The 21,764-nt window shown below is 36.9% G+C and overlaps 3 protein-coding genes across 3 annotated transcripts; all 3 read left to right on the top strand.

The window, feature by feature from the left end:
• Positions 1-2,517: 2,517 nt before the first annotated feature.
• On the top strand, positions 2,518-4,771 carry LOC110690582 (autophagy-related protein 101-like). Its single transcript, XM_021867443.1, has 4 exons — positions 2,518-2,586; positions 3,494-3,653; positions 3,735-3,897; positions 4,449-4,771. Exons 1-4 carry the CDS (start codon positions 2,518-2,520, stop codon positions 4,522-4,524), a joined length of 468 nt encoding a protein of 155 aa, XP_021723135.1. The 3' UTR covers positions 4,525-4,771.
• A 99-nt stretch (positions 4,772-4,870) lies between these two features.
• Positions 4,871-11,437, top strand: LOC110690534 (salicylic acid-binding protein 2-like). Its single transcript, XM_021867392.1, has 3 exons — positions 4,871-6,313; positions 6,509-6,646; positions 10,635-11,437. The coding sequence occupies exons 1-3, from the start codon at positions 5,942-5,944 to the stop codon at positions 11,010-11,012; spliced, it is 888 nt and encodes a 295-aa protein (XP_021723084.1). The 5' UTR covers positions 4,871-5,941; the 3' UTR covers positions 11,013-11,437.
• Positions 11,438-20,603: 9,166 nt separating this feature from the next.
• On the top strand, positions 20,604-21,324 carry LOC110690597. The gene has a single exon (XM_021867454.1). It carries the CDS (start codon positions 20,993-20,995, stop codon positions 21,215-21,217), a length of 225 nt encoding a protein of 74 aa, XP_021723146.1. The 5' UTR covers positions 20,604-20,992; the 3' UTR covers positions 21,218-21,324.
• Positions 21,325-21,764: the final 440 nt, after the last annotated feature.

Here is a 21,764-nt window from a genome sequence, read left to right as displayed (position 1 = left end):
CCCCAAAAACGACCAAATCCGCCCACCCTAAAACCTCCATGATCAAACTCAACATCAAACGGACCCTTAAAAGGATCAACCAAACCTAGGAATGGCAACGGATCGGACTCAGGTCGGACTATATAGGATTTGACTCCGATCTTCCACATAATCGAACCCAAAATCTGGCTCCACCTCCACATCCGACTCCGAATAGCTGAGCTCCGAATTTGATCCGATAACTTCCGTCAACTCTGGCTCACCACCTTCACCACTGGCGCGGTTCTCCCTGGCCCACCGTCGTCGCTCTAACGCACACTGCCTACTCCCCTTAGCCGACCAACGAAACCATGTCAACCCAACCCAATCGACCACCTGAACCACGCACCACACCGTATCCAGCCTTAGCCCCCGATTCGATTTGGTTTGGGCGCAGGTTAGGGTTCAAGTGACAATGACGGTGAAGGTGAGAGATGTAAAGCGGTAATTGGGTTTAGGTGTGGGTTGGAGTGTATCGGCGATGGATCTGGGTAAGGAAGGGGAATTCGGTGGGGTGGCGTGATGTTGCAGTGGCAGGAGAGTTCTCCGACGCCTTAGGTTTGCGTCGTGGGGTGGTTTGCGTCGTCGTGGTGGGGTTGATTTTCGTTGGTTTTGGGTGGGGGCTGGGAGTATCGACAAGCGACAGCCTAGGCTAGAGTGTCGGCGGCTGGGATGTGGCTCCGGCGGTGGGGCTGGCTGGGTTAAGGGGATAGATTTTTTTAAAATATTTTTTTTTCTTTTATTTTTTAAACCAGTAAATTATTGGCACGTGTCAATTATGGGATCCACTTTACGGTTTATTTGGATGGAAAAGTTAAGTGGTGGTGAAATCAAATTTTTAAGTTTTTTTTTTTTTTTTTTGTGGTGTTATAATAAAAACTTTTTTTTTGGTGGTGTTATAATCAAAAGTTTGGTTTTTTTGTGGTGTTATTTTCTAATTTTTCAAAAGTATAATTACGTTAATTTTTTGTCCCTTCCAAGCTCAATTTTGATTCTTAAGGAATAAAATTAACCCCTAAAACCGTGTAGCTGAATTTATATGTGGTTGGTCACACCGTGTGGCAAGACTTACTCGACTTACTCGATCAGAAATTATTTGAGGGGTTCGGTCAGGAGTTATTTGATCAGGGATTATTCAAAGGGTAACTTGGTCAGGGGTTATTTGATCAGAGGTTACTTGAGGGGTTACTCTAAAGGTAACTAGGTCAGGGGTTATTTGAAGGGTTCGATCTGGTGTTACTTCATTTGGGATTACTTGAGGAATTACTCGGTTATGAGTAACTCGAGTCAAACCAGAGACCAAAGCCCGACTCGACAAAACAAACCCCAACCACACAAAAAAAATCCTCTGATGAAAGAATTTCATAAAAATTTAGATGATTAAATTATTTGTAGAATACGATGTATAAACACATCAAATACTTTCCTACGTAGAAAAAAAAAACATACTCCGTATTATCCTAATATCTGCGTAAAGTGTTTAAGAAGGCGTACAACATTATTAATTGTACTATATTATCTTAATTATCTTAATATCTCTAAGGGGGTGTTTGGTTTAAACAATGGTATGAGTTTGGAATGAGGAATGAAACCTAGGTGGTATGGGTTAGAACTTGATATTTGATTTCATGTGTTTGGTTTTTATTTAGGAATGATAGTTTTCCTATTAATTTTAAACCTAAAGGTATGAGCCATACCCACCTCCCACCTTGGGGATTTGAAGTATGAATTTGAAAAATGAAATTTCTAGAAACAAACACAACGTATGGGATTTGGTCATTCCAAACTCATACCTTATACCTAATATGCTTGAACCAAACACCCCCCAATATGAATGTTTGTTTGACCATCAACTTACTTTACCAGGTTTACAAACTGGTAAACTTCCAATCATCACTTGTTCTCCTTTGTCAACAATCTTTTACGGAGTACAAATTACAATTGCTTTGCCCTCTTTACCTCTTTCTCTCTCTTCCCTCTCCCAAACGGCCAAACCAATCTAAATTGCTCTACAATCCAAGAATACCTCATTTCAATCGGATTTCAGTTCCAATTTCTAGGTCCAAATGAATTGCGAAGTTTGCCGAATTGGTTTGTATCCTTAATTTTTTCTGATTACCTCTTCAATCGTCGATTGTACTAGTATTTTAATTTTTTTATTTGAATTTTTTAAAATATTTTTCACAATTTTGTTGCTGGAAGTAGAGCATTCCGAAATTAGAGAAGTTTTGCGATGTAAGATTACCCCTTTTTTCTTTGTAATTGGCTTTTGTTACGATATTTATGGTTTGCAGATGATTATATTAACCTGTAATTGCAATCAATTAGCAAATTCTCAACTTAAAATTTGGTCTTCTTATTGTATCAATATAATATCTGGGTCATTTCTACCCGCCCTCCTTGTATGTTAAGCCATTCCTTTTTTTTTTTCTTTTTTTTTTTTTTTTTTTTTTAATTTTTTCTCCCCATTTGGCTATTTTAATTTATCCTCCTAGATAAATGTTGGACTCAAATTTTAGGACTGAATTGACTTTGTATCTAAAGTATATTGATTTGGTGGTAGTTGAAGTAAGTAGTAGAGTTCCCTGAAAAGAAATCATTGTTTATATTCTTCCCTTTATCTGGAAAGTTATCACATTACTAGTTTAAATCACAAAATTCATGCGACAGACAACTGTTCCATGGGTGGCTTGCGGGGAGAGAGGGGGGGGGGGGGGGAAGCACATCTTAGTGAGCATGTCATTACTCCTTAGTATATGTGGTTTTGTCAATGTTGTTGATAGGGCTGAGCAAAATTAACCGAAAACCCGAAAACCCGTTCCGTTACCGTTCCGACGATCCGATAACCATAACGGTTCGGGTACCCGTTCCGATAATTTGTTATCGGGTATGGTTTTTGGGTATCATTTTCAAATTAACGGTTACCCGTTCCGTTCCGATAAGCAATTATTTTGTTTTTTTTCCTACTTAAATCTATCTTTTCAATATTTAAACTCTTACATTACTTCATAATCACTATATAATATCAATAATTAGTAATGTTATTAATAATTTGGTCAAGATTATGTGGTATTGTTGTTAATTAGTGTTAAAAAATATCATATTAACTAATTTTTTAAGTTTAATTATCACTATTGGATACTTTATTGGGTACCCGATAACTGTTCCGAAAATCCGGGTACCGGAAGTCCGGGTAACCGAACTTATCGGTTCGGGTACCCGAACTTATCGGTTCGGGTTATGGATATCACTTTTAATGATATTGGTTATCGGGTACCCGAACCGTCAGTACTAATGGTACGGGTACCCGTCCCATGCTCACCCCTAGTTGCTGATTTAGTATGTCATAGGTAATCTTACCTCCTCGGTATATGTGGCTTTGTCCATGCTGTTGAAATGGTGTGTCTTAGGTGCTCTTTCCATACTACATAAATCCCAAGGTCTTAGCTTTTTTTGTTTAATTGGTGCTGTACAGATATGTTTGTCTTTCTACGAAGTAAAGAGCAACAAGGCGATATGGTTCTCAAACAAAGTTGAACGTCTGTATTGGGAACAATGGTACATCAATCTGAATGTTGCTCAACATCGCAAACCAACCTCTAGCAAAACTCACCACTCCAAAGTTATAGACTCTGGTTAGTTTGTTAGCATGCTTGTATGATTGTGTTTGCTCCTAGAGATATCCCCTGTTTTTAACCTGTTATGAATGATTTTAGAGGGTGCATCCGAGGAGAGAAGTGCTCGTAGGGCTGCAATTGAAGTGTCACTTCGGGAGGTTCTCTTTCAAATAATAAAATTTGTAAATGAGAAAAAGGATCATATTCCTCCCATTCCAAGTCGTGAAGGAATCTCATTTCCCTATGAGATTACTATCCCAAGGTGTGGCATCTATACCCTTTCTGGTTACTCTCATATTTTCATGTTCAATCTCTCAATGAGTCCACTTGGTGTTTTCTGCTCTTGAGGATTTGTTTTAACACTAACCTAGCTGTTTTTCTATTCCTTGCCTTTTATGTTCTTTTTTTTTGGGGGTTCCTGCATTAACTTTATAATTTGAAGTAGTACGTTGTAAATGGTTCGAAGCTGATTACCGGTTTTCTCCAGAAGAGCTTAAATGTGTTCATATTTATTTTTTCCCTGCCAAAGTTGTCTTTGGATGCTAGTGTGAAAATTGCAATTGATTGGATGAGTTGTATTCTTGTATACAATTAAACATGAATTCAAGTCTAACACTTTCATGCATATCCATGTTTGACACAATCACCCAAGTCTGAAAAACATAATTCTTAATAGTTGACTGTATGCGTAGAGCAGTGCAGTAAATCTCATCATCTCTGTATTCAGCTCTTTCCGATTCTTCTTATTCATGTTCACAGGTCACCAAATATCATGACTAATAGACTGTACTAATGTAATTCTATTTCATTCAGCTCATCAGACACTACGTTTGGGATGGATATGATCAAAAGGATGCTCCAAACAGGCCATCCAACCATGCTTAGCTGACAATTCAATGGTAAATCAGTTCATCAGAAAGATTTTAATGTGGTCAATCTGGAACAGGGTCGTAAAAGGTGAAAAGGTGACCGGGATTCATGTCTTAAGTGCTCTACATCTTTTCCTCAGAAAAAAAAAAAAAGTGCTCTACATCTGTAAATAGTGCCTTCTTGTTTTCTCCTCTTCATATCTCACGTACGAGTAATTCCCTACTCTTCTCTTTACTATAATGCTGCAAAGGTTAAAGTTTCGGCAACTTGCTTGTTCATATCTAATCTTTATGCATATAAATATAATGTCTTGTCCCTATTATTATTATTAACAAAATTTATTTTTCTTATAAACCTGTATCAAAATCTTCCTTTCTCCTTTTCTTCACCTCATGAGAAGTTTGTCATTGCTCGAATCTTGGCAATGTACTTTAATAATTTGATTTTGACAAGACAATTTTGGACTTTAGGGTAGGATAGTTTCATATTAACATGGGAATTTGAAATGAGTTAGTTGTTTGGTTGACACTAAAAAATGAAAATGAGGGAATTGCAAATTCATGGGAATTGTGACTTCCCACAAAACATGGGAAGTTGATTACCCAACCCCCCTAGGTAAGTCAAAATTCCCATGATTTGCAACTTCCTTCATGTCAACCAAACAATTTTAAGCAATTCCCATGAATTTGATGTAGGAATTTAATTCCCATGAAATACAAATTCTTATGGGAAGTAAATTCCCATAACAACCAAACGACACCTAAATTATTAGTGTGAAAAATGCAAGTAGGCCCCACAACAATCATGGAAAATGTGACTTACCAAGGTGGGGACTCGGAAACCGCAAGTGATTTTTCATGTATGTTTCATGTGAATTGAAACTTCTTTTGGAATATTCATTTTCCCCAATTTGATGATTTTGAGTCACAAAACAGTCCATAGGGATAGTTCAAGTGGTTAAAGTTTTCCTCGCTTTTATGACTCTATAATCACTAAATATTCATTTCCTAGGAAATAGAATTGTTCCTATATTTTACCTCCAACCAAACATCATCTATGATTATGTTGAAGTGCGTTACATTGTAAGAATCGCACCAAATTATCTTCATTCCGATCTCACCAGAAGTTATTGTGAAGTGGTTACATTCTAAAGTTTGCTTATATAGTGATAACTGATAATGGCCAGCCAGACAAAGAAGGGTTGGTCAACACACGCTCTCTTTCACATCATCGCCTTGTCTTTTCTCTGTAGAGTTAATACTGTTATTCTACACCCGTATTCAAATAATAACCATCCTCATCATCTGAGAAAGTACTAGTACTATAAATTGGTATTTATAAAACAAAAAGTAACCTATTTATGTAATTTATAATCAGCCATATATATTGTTATAAAACAAAATCAATCAAGCTAATCAAAAAGGGAATAAAGAAAAATGAAGCACTTTGTACTAGTGCATGGGACCTGCCATGGAGCCTGGTGCTGGTACAAGCTAATCTCTCTATTAAGGCAAGCGGGCCACCAGGTTACAGCCGTTGACCTTGGTGGATGTGGTGTCCATGCTCGGCCGCTAAGTGAGATTGAAACCATTGATGACTACGTGGAGCCTTTGATGGATGTCATGAGGTCCATTGATCCACATGACGATGGTGGCCGTGATAAGAAGGTTGTGCTTGTGGGACATAGCTTTGGTGGAATCGCAATCTCTATGGCTATGGAGAAATTCCCAGAGAAGATCCTTGTTGCTGTTTTTCTGTCTGCTTATATGCCTAATTGCTCCTCTCCTCCACTTACTCTCGTTCAAGAGGTACGCTGTCAATATTCTTCACTATGTATCTGAATGTGGTGCTCATTTGCAGGTGTATGGCAATTATACTACAGTATAGTTGCCAGCCTAAAGTTCAAGTTACTGAAGGAAACTATCTCTTGATTTGGAGTCAAACAATTGATGCAAATGTACGATTCTACTGTGTTCGTACTAATCTGTTTTATCATTCAACAGACGTTCAAGAGAACACCTTTGGAGGGGTTTTTGGACACGACATTCAGGTTTGATAATGGTCGAGAAAAAGCAGCCACTCATCTAGTTTTTGGTCCTAAGATTTTGAGCACTAAACTCTACCAAAATTGCCAGCCTGAGGTAATTAATCCCACAAACATGAACCTGGGCACCGTGCCGGGCCGTGCCTGGCGGGCCACGGGCTGGTTCGTGTTGTGCCCGTCGTGCCGGCGGGCCCAGGATTTCGTGTCGTGCTGTGCCGGCCATTTTCACAGGCCAGCCCACGGCACGGCCCTCGTGCCTGGCGGGCTCGTGCCGTGCCGGCCACGTGCCGGCCTGCGGGCTAGCAGCGGGCTGGTGCAGTTTTCAATTTTTTTTTTTTTTTTTTTTTTTATGACAACATTATAAATTAATAAGTTTATAATGTATATAAGTTATAAAATTATAATTATAAGTTTTATAAGGTTATAACTTATAAGTTTATAACTTATAAGTTATAAGTTATTAAGTTATGAATTTTATAATTATAAGTTGAATATTTATATTTTATAATTTGTATATTCAATATTTATATTTATATATTTACTTTATACTATTACTTTAAAATTTAATGTTTATGATTTATTAGTAATTGGTATAATTTTATTTTTTTTTAATATGAATTTACAAATTGTAACAAAACGGGGAAAAAAGGCAAATTGGACTTTGGATGTGAATAATGCGTACTTTATATTATTATTACTTGAGTTGAGAAAATTGTACAATGATAACAATGATAAAAATCATACAATGATGGTATTAACAAAAATTGGAAAATGATAAAATTGATATTTTTAAAATCGTACAATATACAATAATTGTCTATTCTTCTTCTCCTTCTTCTTGCTCGTCTTCGTCTTCGTCTTCGTCTTCGCCTTCGCCTTCAAGGTCATCGGCTAGTTGCATAGATTGGGAACTAGCCGAACCCGAACCGGAAGCGGAGGTTCCTTCTTCGTTGTCGTTGTGGTCGTAAGAACGGTCTTGTGAGCGATTTTCCGCATCCAACCAATCTTTGAAACACACGCACATTTCTAGTGTTTCGGGTTTTAGACTTGTTCTTCTATCGTCTAAAACCCTTCCGGATGCGCTGAAAGCTCGTTCGGAGGCGACGGAGGAAACTTGGATAGCAAGAATGTCTCGTGCCATTGCCGCCAAAGTTGGATGCTTCGAGCTTTGTTGTTTCCACCATGCAAGGAGGTCGAGGCTGTTTATCTCATCGTCGTCCATGCCTTTGGTGAAGTCGTAACTCAGGTACATCTGCAACTCCGAGACGTCGCTTTGCGTTCTCCTGATTGATGAATCACATGAAAACCTTGAAATCAAGTTAGTAGCTTGTGAAAATAAATGTTTGGCCTTCTTACTTACGTTTTTGGATGGTTGGGTAGGCCCTGAGCGAGGAACGGTGCCATATTTGGCTTCATAGACTCTATATAAAGCAAAAAACTGATCCTTCACATTAGTCTTATAGTTTTCTACATCATCGTCAAGAAACATGCATTGAAAGTAAATGTCAACTAACATAAATGTGTTTTCATACTTTTGCCTAGGATCTAATATGGAAGCAAAAATATAAATCAAAAGAATCTCACTATAATATTTACGCCACTTTTTTTCCATTGCTGGAAGATACTGATCATAATCACTTTGATGGCGATGATCAGCCAAAAGTTGGGCGAGTAAGCATGCATTAGAAAGAAAGTTTTGAGCACAAGGATTGTAAACAGTAGAAAAACAATACGTCATGTTATATAATAACTGTAAAAATTGCATATATCTTTCACAGTTATTCCAATCATCATCATACAAAGCATTTTGTGGAAATTTTTGGTTGTAAAATAATGTTAACGGGCCCTTGTACTCAATTGCCTTTGTTAACATGCCATAGGTGGAATTCCACCTAGTTGGGCAATCGGTTCTAATTTTTATTACCCTTATCTTTTGTTGTTTTAGAAAACTCTTCCATTCTTGGTATCTCATGTTAGAGCTATTAATAGACATAATAGCATCTCTGATTTTGCTGTAGTATGGGCCAATTGCCCGAACTCCATCCTGTACACATAAGTTAAGTACATGGCAAACACATCTAGTATGAAGAGCTTCACCGTCTAATAGTACATCGGTTAAGTTTTGTTTGATAAGATTAGTTGTGTATGTCATAGAGGTTGCATTATCAAAAGTCATAGACATCATTTTATCTCGAAGGTTGTATTCGTCTATTGCTTGCATTAAATGGTGAGCAATGTTAATGCCGGTGTGTGGGTATTCCAACATTTTGAAATGTATTATTCTTTTTTGTAACATCCATTGATCATCTACCCAATGGCAAGTCACACATAAATAGTGATATTTATAACCACTATCCCAAGAATCGGCTGTTAAAGATACTCTACAGTTAAGGTTACTCAATTCGGCTTGTAACCGGACTTTGTACTCTAGGAAATTTTTCATCGCGGCGGAACGAACGGTTTTCCTAGAGATTCTTTTATGTTGGGGTTGTAGTGCTTTGTTAATGTAGGTGTTGAATGCGTCACTTTCCGAGAAAAGAAAAGGTTGTTCGGCGTGTACTATCATTTTTCCTAGTTCATCCCTATCCCTCTCATAGTTGTATGTAAAGCCGTATGGATGGAATTGGGAAATTTTAGGCTGGGTTGGATCACTAGCTGGTTTTGCACAAGCTTTCATGTGTCTAGATAAGTGTCCCGTCCCGTTTTTGGTAACTGCCGTGAATACACTATTACATGTTTTACATTTTGCCCATTGTTCACCATCTTTACTTAGGACAAAATAACGTCATACCTCACTCCTTCGGTTTTTCAAAAGTAGCATCTCAGTTTCGGTTAACCATTCATGATGTGTGTGATGGTTAGTAGTGGGACTAGTGGGAGTGGCAGTAGAAGGGGTAGAACCGGAGGGAATTCGGGTACTTTCTTGGCTACCTTGGCTAGAACAATAGTTTTGTTGATCACCGATATAATTAGGTGGAAATTGGTATGGTGGTAGTGGAAATTGTTTTAGTGGTGGTGCTGGAAATCCCGACGTATTATATGGCTCATAGCCCGGGGGGAAGTAAATGGGGTCATTGGTTTGACTCGTAATTTGGGGGCTCGTTGTATTTGGTGGTTCCCTAGAACTACTACTACGGATAAGTCGGCCTTTCCCCCTAGACCTAGATGATGGGTTGTTCGATGCCATAATTAACAATTAATTTTTTTAATAAAAAGTGGTTAATAATAATAATAATTAATAACAACAATTTTAACAATAAAAATATCAATAATATTAATTAATAACAACAACTATAACAATAACAATAACAAAAAAAAAATAATAACAACAATTGTAACAATAATAATAATTAATAACAACAACAATAACAATTAACAACAATAATAATTAAACAAGATTATTCTAATAATAACAATAAAACAATAATAAATTTAAGATTAGTTTAGATCTTACAACCGTGCTTCAACGCTCCACTAATTACGATTACGAACTTTTTAATTTTTTTCCGATATTAGGAAAATAATTAGAGAATTTAAGAGAATAATTAGAGAATTTAAGAAAATAAGGATTATTAGAGATTTAGAGAATATAAGAGATAAGAAGAAGAGATTGTGATTTTGTGATTTGGGAATGAAATGGAGGTGAGTATTTATAGAATTTTTGGGGAGCAAATTGGCAAAAAACTAACCGTTTTTTAGCCTTTTTTTGGCTTATTAAGGAGCTAGAATAAACGGTAACATTACCGTTGGCCCGCGGGCCGGCACGGCGGGCCATGCCCGTGCTCGTGCCGGGCCTGGGAATTCTCAACCCTGTCCGTGGCACGGCCCGTGGCATGGGAGTTGAACTTCGTGCCGTGCCGTGCTTGAATTCGGGCCGTGCCGGGCGGCACGCGGGCCAACCCGGCCCGTGCCCAGGTTTTTGAAGTAATAGCCAAGTGCCATACATATACTATCGTACTTATATGTGTTTTCTATTATTTTGAAGTATCAAACTATGGTACCCTGGATCCATTTTAATTCTCACCTCATCATGTCTAAAATATGTACGACGTTTATGGCTAATTGTAAGGTTAAAATGAATGCAGGATATAGAATTGGCCAAAAAAATGGTTAAGCTAGATGGTACATTCAGTGAGGACTTAGCAAAGGATTCATTATTTTCGGAAGAAAGATTTGGAAGAGTGAAACGAGTATTTGTTATTTCTGAAGAGGATGAATTAGTGAAGACGGATTTTCAAAACTGGATTATTGAAAATAGTCCACCACATCAAGTGAAATTCATACCGAAAGCTGATCATATGGTAATGTTGTCAAAACCTCAAGAACTATGCCTTTGTTTGCTAGAGATCGCTGATATATTGAGCAACAACAACACATTTCAAGTACATAGTTCGATTATATCCCAGCCTGCACCCATAGGGTTTTCAAGCAATTATAATTTACATTTATGTGATTATTTATAAATGATTGTAATTGTGGGTTGATCTATTGGAAATAAAAGGCATGTTTAAGCTGTTATGTAATCTTGGGGTAAAAGTCTTAATGAAATAGCAGATTTTGATTAAGAACAAGCAGCGATTATCAAACTGCACATGTCGGGTGTTTGACATGCTCATACAGTCGAGAAAAGCCTATTGGTGTACCTTGGATTCTAGGAACAATCGAGTTTACTCCGTATGATGTCTTAACACCAGCCGCGATAGACTTTATACCATACTGCCAGCCGAAAAAGGTCTTTGGTTGTATGATAAGCTTAATAAACGTTGTTGTTGTTTAAGATACTTTCAGACGCGTTAAAATCGCATTTGTGGGCTAGCTATAGCCTGTAGGCTTGTGGTTAATCAACTGTTCAGCGTAATCAATTCATATTACTATATCAAATCCTTTATCCCCCGTTTAAATACAAAAAATAGTAAAATATAAACATAAACGATTTCTCAATTTAAGCTAACGTTCTACTGCGACTTGAAAGACGTGATGTTATGTGGACTTGTGCGGCTTGATTGTAAAGGCCAAAATTGGTGGAACCCTTGTGTTTCCTCATACACAGTAATTTTTTATGTGGACACAGCAAAATCAGAAATCGAAATATGTAATTAATCAATCCATCAAACGTTAAACTTAGTATCAAGGATTTATTAGTAAAAATAGATTACAGAATATATTTATTTCGGTGTTGTTATTAATGGAGGCTAAAAATGAGGAGAAACAACACTTCGTTTTAGTTCATGGGTGTTGTCAGGGAGCATGGTGCTGGTACAAGCTCATACCCCTGCTTGAAAATGCAGGGCACAGAGCGATATGGCAGCTTCTGGCGCCAACACGAAACAAATTGAAGACGTTCATACCTTTGAGGAGTACAACAAGCCTTTGTTAGATTTTATGGCATCGTTGTCTGTCGATGAGAAGGTCATTCTTGTTGGCCTGTTGGGCATAGCCTTGGAGGAATGAACATTGCCTTTGGCCTTTGCTATGGAAAGTTTTTCTCAAAAGATATCAGCTGCTGTTTTTAACAAAGCTTTCACTTTTTTTTTATACATCCAAATCATTGAAAACTCTACCTTCATGTATAATTGCAATTAAAATTTCAACAGAATTAAATACAAGTATATAGATTGAATTGATATTTTTAAAATTTTCAATTGTAAAAACTACAAACTAAAATGTAGAAATATATACTAAGTTACTAACATTATTAATTCAAACTAGCATAATACTTACGTTTCCCTCAAATTTCATCCTTATGAATAAGTTGCAAACTAGATCTACAAATTAATAAGAACACTTTGTGAAGGAATCTTGTAGATTTGAACCAATACAAGCATAGCTAGTTAGCTACACATTAGAACCAAATTTGAGGTCTTCAAGATGATAGGAGATGAGAGAGATTAATTGCTGAGATTAAAAAATAATGTTAGGGTTAACAATGGTGGATTTTTAAGAGAAGAGAAACTTTGAGGAGAGAGAAATAGCATACGAGAAGAGAGTTAGAGTAGCAGAGAAATGAAAGTGGCGGAAGAATCTAGAAAAAGGGTTTTGGGCTTTTGCCTCTTTAAATGACCCACATAAAACTTGCACTATAAAACCTACCCCGTATTATTGTTCCATATATAGCGGGTCGGACTCGGACTCGGGTTGAGTCCATCGGACCTCAAGCAAGATCCGAGTCTGATCCGTCTCCATTCGGATTCAGACTTTTTAAATCGGATTCGGATTTGGATCGGACTTTTTTCTTCGGATCGGATCGGGCTTGGATCAAATTCGGATTGAATTGCCATCCCCAACCAAACCCCTTCTCCATTTCCGTTTTCCAGAAGAATACACATCAATCGAATATGAGTTCTCCACAATCTGATAATGTTCGTGGGGTTGGGGGGTCGCGTTCCTTTTTGCTTTTTTTTAAAGCGGCCGCAGCCTCCCGTGCGAGGCATTTCTGCTTCGGAGACCTAGTAGGATCAAACCCTAAACTAAACCTCAAAAACGAACAATCACCCTCCTCAATTCCTTCAATAGGCAAACTTTCTAATTCAAAGTCAGATTACAAACAAAATCAAGAACCCCCAAAGAACAAAGGCAGAGACCATTACAAGACTGAATATCGAATATGAAAAGGCGGAAAGTTAAGGAGAGAGAAAAAAGGGTGGATGACGATGTTGAGAACTGAAAGAGATGAAGTGGCTTCGGGATTGGCGGTTTTGGGGGAAGCGGTGCTGGGAAGATTAGCTAACTGGTGCAGGGGACGAAGGGAGTAAGTTATGGCCGGCGCGTGGCTGGGAAGAGGGTTTTGGCCGGCGCGATGGTGGTGGGGAAGGTGGTTGTTCGTGAGTAGAGGCTGAGATTTTTTTTTTAAGTTTTTCTTTTTCAATTTTTGTAAGTTTTTCTTTTTTATATAAATTTTATTAACTAATCACATGGTGATGGTGACACGTGTCACTTTACATATTATAACAAGTTGGTTACCGGTTAGGGACCATAGAAAGCGAATACACCCAAAAGTTCAGATTATTTAATAATAATCCAAAGTTGAGATTATTTAAAGCGAATACGTAAAAGTTGGGATTATTTTTAGCAATTTTTTTTTTAAAAAAAAAAACTATATACTTCCTCTGTTCTTTATTACTTGACCTGTATTCCTTTTTGAGAAGTTTCTTTTTACTTGACCTGTTTCCTTATTTTGGCAACTTTAATACTACACTTTTACTTATTTACCCTCACCTTTTCAACATCATTAACCCACCATATTTGTAACACCCCCAAAACTCGAATCTTTTAGAACAATAAGAGTAACCCTTTTAACTTTCAAAACCCAACCATCGAACTTTGAAAGTGTTAGTGCTACAGTTATTTTCCGTAGAAAATAAATGCAAAGCAAAAACGAAATAATAATTAATAAACTAAGTGGTCTAATTGGTGGCAAAATAAATTAGTCATTACATCAAAACTGCAATTATTTTTAAACCAATAGTTGAAAGAAAACAATTAAGTCCGGAAAAATGTCTTAGCTATGTGATTATTCTAACGTTTCCTCACACGTAACCGAGTACCCTCTTACCAACCTGCAAAATAAATCAGAAACAAGAAAAGAGAGAAAACTCCTAAAAAACAGATAAACTGAGTACTTCCAACTCCATCCCGTAAAATAAATAATTTTAGTTCGAAAACATATTATATAGTCTCATAAACATAATAATAATCAACCAAGTTCAAATTGTCACTTAACATATTATTACGCTATTTAAGAAAGGGAAAGAGAACGTCGGTATGCAGGGACTAGTCCTTGTCACCATCTACTATACGGGGGTCACGCGTAACCCCAATGGCCATAAAATAAACAGAATGTCCCTAGTGTGCACACCCCTCACTAATACCCAGTGATTAGGAAGGAAGACTAACAACAATATACAATAATTTAAACCTACTAGTAGCAACCATAACCACTAGTGGGCAACCTGTTCTTCACCCTTTCGGGTTTCATTTCCCTTCTTAACTTAAATTTCACTGTACGTTTTATTAGATTACATTGTCCGATCACGTTGCACACAAGTATTGCACAAATCAATTTAATCCCAAGTAACAATATTTCAATTTCAATATTATCAGATTATAGTCATCCTACCTGACATAGAGCTATCGATCCCATATAATTACATAAGCACGTATTTGGCACATAATATTTCAAAACAATTTCCTAAAGGGATTCTAAAGATGATGGACATTGAAAATTACCTTGATCGTGTGTAAAACTCAAGGTAATTAACCTCCGAAACGTTCACCTAGTAGCCTCCGTCTGCAAATAAACCGATGATAAACTAAGTTAGTAATACTATACACGCCTCCAACTTGCCTACATATAGATATATGAAAGAAATCATATTCTTTAAAGAAAACAAACACTACTAGAAACACATGCAAATGACGACGAAATTTTTCCATCGGAAACACCCTAAATTCCGTCGGAAATGGGGTTTCCGACGGAATTTCCGTTGTAACGGGTCGTCGGAATACATGTTGTAGGAAAACCAGCTTTTCCAACGGAATTTCCGTCGGAAACACTATTGATATGTCCATTTTATATAGTGTTTTACCCCCATCCCTTGGTCATTATTAGTAGTGTTTTTGGCTCTTTCGAGCCACTTTTATTACTAATTTGTGTTTTCTAGTGTTTTCGTAGTTTTAGTTGTATCTTAAAGGAAATTGCACTCTTGGAGCATTTTCCCGGGCTTTATGGATCAACTACGGAAGCTAGAAGGACACGACCACTTTTGAAGCCCAGGATCGGTGAGAGCCGATGATTAAGGGCTCGGTAATTGGGATCCCGAGGTATTTGGACCGAGTATTCAAGACCCGAAGAGGAAATTCGGATTGGGCCGAGGAATCAAGCCCAATCGAAGTCCGAGCCTCAAATTGAAGCAAGGGCCCGATCGCGCAACCTCTAGCACGATCGGGCGCGGCGCTGCTGGTGCTGTGCGTGGCTCATAGCGCGCCCGATCGGGCGCGGCGCTGCTGGTGCTGTGCGTGGCTCATAGCGCGCCCGATCGTGCGAGCGTCTAGCACGATCGGGCGATGTTGCGGAGGAGGAACGCGAAGAAAAAGGCGGGCCCAATCAGGCGCGTGTTTTTATATAGCCTGATTAGTTTAGTTTTAATTTTGTTTTAGGAAACGTTTATATACGAGTTTAGTACGGATTTTAGATTACCTTCTTTCCGAGACTTTCTCTCTCTACTTAGGATTTTTCTCTCTCTTAACTCTTCTCTCAACTCTTGTTCTTGATTATTTCCATTAATACAGATTAGTTTGGTAATGATTTCTCTTCTCTTAATCTTAGTTATTTACTTTACTCCTTCCATCATGACTTGTTTTATTGCTTTGATTAGTTCAGTTTTTAATATGTGTGAGTAGTTCTATTTCTAGGGTTTATGGGGATCCTTAAATAATATGAAGGGGTAATTTATTGTTGTTAATTATCAATGCTAGGTTAATTTCCTATTGATTGATTCAATGCTCTGTGACTAGATTAAGCCTATCTTTTATGCATGAGTTTGACAATATTGGTTCGAGATTCGACAGATGAGAATTGATGTTTAGGTCTAGTTTCAATAGACAGATTAATTTATAAATGGTTAAGTCGAGATTAATACCGGTAGATTAATTATGTGATTGTAATACGTAGCGAAAGCCCTTTACAATCTGGTTAATTGATGCATTGATGATTGACTATTATTGATTATTGGTATTGCATGATAATTTCTTATTGAATTGTTTTAACGCTTTACAATTATGGCTTGTAAAAGTATAGCAATATTGAATTGATGAATCGAGCATATGCTAATTTGATATTAAAAGCTATTTTCAATAAGGACTTAGATCTAGTAAATTGCGAGAGCCTGTTAGATCTATGTTGATTAATAAATTGCGAGAGCCTGTTAATCATGTTATTTATGCAATGTCAATGATTGATTACTATGTTTTACCCTGGAGTATTATTTATTGGTGAACCTATGCCCTAGATCCTTTTATATATTGTTTTCTCCCTATTCTCAATCTTAGTAGTTTAGTTTCTTATTCGAATATAAATATTGGTTACTTAGATAATTTAGATTATAATAATTAATTAAGAGTAAAAAGACTTGTTTCCCTGTGGAGATCGACCCTACTTCTCTATCTACTTTAGTTAGAGGACTTAGGAATTATTTTTGATTAGGGGATACGACTTTGCCCTGTCTACTATTCCGACGGAATTTAATCTGTCTGCAGGGATTTTCAGGCCAGAGAATATAATCCGTCGGAATTTTTCGACGGAAATTCCGTCGGAAAAATCTTTCAAAAAAACAAAAAAAAGCCACCCACCACCCCAGACCACCACCCCACACCACCAGTCCCCCCCATCCAGACCCAACCACAACCACACACCACCACCCCACACCACCAGTCTTCCCCCCATCCGGACCCAACCACAACCACACACCGCCACCCCACACCACCAGTCTTCCCCCCCCTCCGGACCCAACCACAACCACACACCGCCACCCCACACCACCAGTCTTCCCCCCCCTCCGGACCCAACCACAACCACACACCACCACCGACCCTATCCCACCACCATACACCACCACCGACACCACCTTAACCAAAAATTAGCCCAAAAAAAACATAAAATACCCCCAAAAAACCGTAAATTAACCCAAAAAAAAATTACGCGACTAAAGCAAGAAATAACACACAAAACCAGTAGATCTACATATTTAATCAAAATTTCATAAAATAAAACGATGTTTAATCAAAAAAAATTAAATCAAATAGATAAATATACAATTATCTATTTAAATATACAATTTATCATTACAATAACATATAAAATTAACTAGATCTACGAATCTATCCTAAATTAAAACAAGATCTACCAAAAAAGACGGTGGTTGTTGGGTTTGATATTGATGCGGTCCGGTTGTTGGTGTTGCGAATCTGTTGCGATTGATGTTGGTGGTGGTGTGTTGTTGCGGTTGTTGTTGTCGGTCGGTGTTGTATCGTTGTTGTTGTCGGTGTTTGATGTAGGTGAAGAGAAAAGAAACGAAGGAGAGAGAAAGGGCGGTGAAGAGAAGAAGAAAGGAAAGAGAAGGAGAAGAGAAGAGAAGAGAAGAGGGGAGAACGAAGGAGAAGAGGGAAGGAGAAGAAGGAGAACGGAGGACTGAGAAAGGGAGAACGAAGGAGGGGAGAGAGAGAAGAAGAGAGCAGAAACTTTAGAAAGAGAAAGAGAGGCGGAAATAACAAAAGGGGAAGGGGATGCTTTAGGGTTTGGGAATTTAATTATAATTTTTTAAATTATTTTCCGACGGAAAATTCCGTCAGAAATTGTAAATTCCGACGGATAATTTCGTCGGAATTTTCCAACGGACTATAATTCCGTCGGAACTTTCCGATGGACTATAATTCCGTCGAAAATTGTAAATTCCGACGAAAAAATCCGTCATTTACAATTTCCGACGGATTTACGATGGAAATATTGAATTCGTCGAAAATTTTCGACGGAATTTATATTCGTCGGAAATCCGTCGGAAATTTCACTTTTTGCGACGGAAATTCGGGTCCATCGGAACCAGTCCGTCGTAATTTGCTTGTCGTAATTTGCTTGTTTTCTTGTAGTGAAAACTAAAAGAACACGCTATCACCCTATATGATACTCTGCTACCCTTAATTCACAAGGATAACACTTGTTTTCCACCTCCTTTTATTTAATCTCTACAAAGTATAATAACATGCTTGGTTTAATGGCGACAAGATGAATTATCAAATCTTGCGGGAAGTTTGTGTGGGTCGAGAGTTCCATGATCAATACTCATTAATGGGCATTATAATTTGTTGAGTTTGGCATAATTTCAAGAGGGACGATGTGTTAACGCAGCAGTGGTGATGGTGATGATATTTGACGGTATGAGGGGTTCATCAACGGAGTTACGGTTTTAGCAATGAAAGGTATCAAGGATTACTAGTCGTAAGATTGAAACTTAATTGACTAGTTAAAGTCGTCAAAATAAAGAAGAGATTATGAGTTCTCTTACCTATTAATTTGGCTTACCAATGTGTGGAGTAGAGCTGTTCATGGGCAGGACGACTCGCTAAGCCCGCCCAACCCGGCCCGCAAAAAAGGCGGGCTTGGACAACCTTTTTGAAAAAATGGATATTTGGGCGGGCTAAGCCCGGCCCATTAATGTAAATGGGCGGGTATGGACAAGAAAATATGTGTCGTCCCGCCCGGCCCGTTAATGTAAATGGGCGGGTATGGACAAGAAAATATGTACCGTGGGCTAGCCCGCCCGGCCCGTTTATAATAATAATAATACTATTTTATTAATAATTTTTATTTAGCTAGTGTTATATTTAAAAATAATACTTTGTGTATTTAAGAAAATAAAATAATCAATACAGAGAGACTATAATGAACTATAAGCTTTTATTGGTTATAATTATTTATTTTAATTTTATATTATGACATATTTTGTGTGTTTTTAATTTCTATTATCATTATTTGTGAATAAAATTTTTTAAGACAACTCTACCAAAATAATTTTAGCACCTGTAAATAATAAATATATTAATTAGTGTTATAAAAAAAATAAAAGGAAATTTTGTGTAGAACTACTTTAAAGATAGGGTCATTTGTGAACAACTACCCATTTTTTTTTATTTGTTTAGAACTACCCGCAAGTTTGGAAAATTTTAGGTAGTACTACCCACTAACGTTTTTCGTCCAATTAAACCGTTATTTTGGCCCAATTTTTCACTTTTTTCAATTACAATGACCAATTAATGCTAAAATAAGCAAAAACCCCAATTCAATTAAACCCCCAAACCTTATAAATCAAAATCCCCAAAGAATACTTAACTCATGAACCTTAAAATGAATTCTAATTAAAACCCTAATTAGGTTAATTAAGGTAAATTAAACCTTTATACAAATTGGGAGAGCTAATTGGGTGGCAAAACTTAAAAAAGTGGGCTCCGATGACGTCTTCATTGAACGGAAAATGTTAATGGGTAGTGCTACCTAAACGTTTTCAAACTTGTGGGTAATTCTAAACAAATAAAAAAAAATGGGTAGTTGTTCACAAATGACCCTATCTTTAGGGTAGTTCTACACAAAATTTTCAAAATAAAACAAAAATTTAAGGCCTGTTAGCCCGCAGGCAAACCCGGCCCGTTTAGTAAGCGGGCAAGGACAAAGTATCAAGCCCGCATAAAAGGGTTCGAGTTTGATACATGAAGCCCGTTGGACAAAAAAATAAGCATAAACTCAGCCCGCTACCCGCCCAAGCCCGCAAATGATCACCTCTCCTTTGGTACCTCAAAGATAAGTTTGGTTTGGTGGTTGAGCTTGTTTTGTGAGGGTTTTTTTGCTCTCTTGGTCTTAGGTTCAAACCCTCATAAAGTCATTAATACACTTTATTGTTTTTAGAAATTTAATTATATGGAATATATTGTAATAATTTGACAAGTCATAGAGAGTTGCATTTATGTCTTACAAATGTAATTCAAGTCCCTCCATATCTATTGTGAATTTGTTTAAGGACTAATTATTTGACTTTATGATAATGTAATTTATTTGTATATATGCATTAGTTAGTGATTACACAACCTAGGATCGAGAGTTACAAATTAACGAAAATTTAGTTCTTTTATTAAAAAAAATTTTGTAAGAAAAATTTGTCTAAAAGGGATATATATATATATATATATATATATATATATATATATATATATATATGTTCACTAGTTTGTCGGAAAGGATCTTATATGTTTAAAGTGGTCTAAAAGGACCTTAAAAGTTTATTTTGCTGTTTGGAGAAACCTTGAGACCGAAATCTAACAATAATTAGTTTTTTTCTCCGACGTTGACCTCTCACGTGACCTTAAAAAATGAGCCCCTTTTTTTTCCACGATTTCCCTTCAATTCCTCATTTTCTCATTTTTTTTTTTCCTTTTGAAGAGGACATATCGAATTTTAGGTACATCATAATCCTTTATATATATATATATATGTATATATATATATATGTATATGTATATAGACAATGCTTTTCAAAAACCATAAAGTTCACCCACCTACAATAGGTGGATAGCATTTTAAAAAAAAAGTTCGAGGTTGAGACAATTTAGGATCTTCCATTCTTTGCAATGGTAGCTTAATTGTTATAATTTCATGCATGCAATTTGACAGGTTTGGAAAGTGGGGCGGCAACAGTGAATCAAACATAACTTGCTTCATAAAATCTCCTCATTGCTAAATTTGTAATCTTCTTTACTTCTTAACAAAGTTCTCTACCATTACTTAAACCCCTTCATTCCACAATTCATAATCACCCCACAATTTACAAACACCAATTTTATCAGCAAATTAAACCCAAAAAAATTAATTAAAGTATTAATTTAGCACCAAAAAAAAAAAAAAATGGGGCACAAACATGGTCATGATTGGGGTCCAGTGTTCATTGCAACAATATTGTTTGTTCTTCTTTCACCAGGGTTGTTGTTCCAAGTGCCAGGTGGCAAAAGGTGCATTGAGTTTGGGAGCTTCCGTACTGGTGGGGCAGCTATTTTGATCCATGCTCTTCTATATTTTGGCCTTATTTGTATCTTCTTGATTGCCCTTGGAATTCACATGTATTGGGGTTAATTGATCAACATTGAAGCCATTCAACCCATATTGTTCCTATCTTTATTTTGCTTTCTGTTTTGGGAGGTCGGTCGAGTGATCTTGTTGTGTTGATTTCTATTTTAAATCAAAAAAACCGCTCTTTTTACATGTTATTATAGTATGTTGGAAAAATATACGAGATTTTAAGAGGATGTAATAGAGTTGTGGTTTAGAGATGACACTGAGTACATGTGTCTCTTTTGTTATTGATCGGGTTAATTAAAGGACTACTTGTCATTGGTTTCTAGTTATTTTAAATTTGTACACGTTTATTATAGGCTTTTTATTATGTCAATTTATAGTCATTATAAATTTTGTTGGCTTTAATTTCCCTCTCATAGCCAAGTACCCAATGGTAGAAAAGGCCCACGAATTTGAACTATTACTCGAAGATATGACCTGCTAGGCTGCTACCAATGCATATTTTAATGAAATGGATAACAAAGGCGATTAATCAAACCTCAAGAATTAAATGCATATTAAACTTGATGATAAATGCTTTGATGCTACAACTATTAGTTTAAAC

Source organism: Chenopodium quinoa, unplaced genomic scaffold, assembly GCF_001683475.1.
Source record: "Chenopodium quinoa cultivar QQ74 unplaced genomic scaffold, ASM168347v1, whole genome shotgun sequence".
Classification (NCBI taxonomy): Eukaryota; Viridiplantae; Streptophyta; class Magnoliopsida; order Caryophyllales; family Amaranthaceae; genus Chenopodium; species Chenopodium quinoa.
This window is presented reverse-complemented; position numbering and strand designations above follow the sequence as displayed.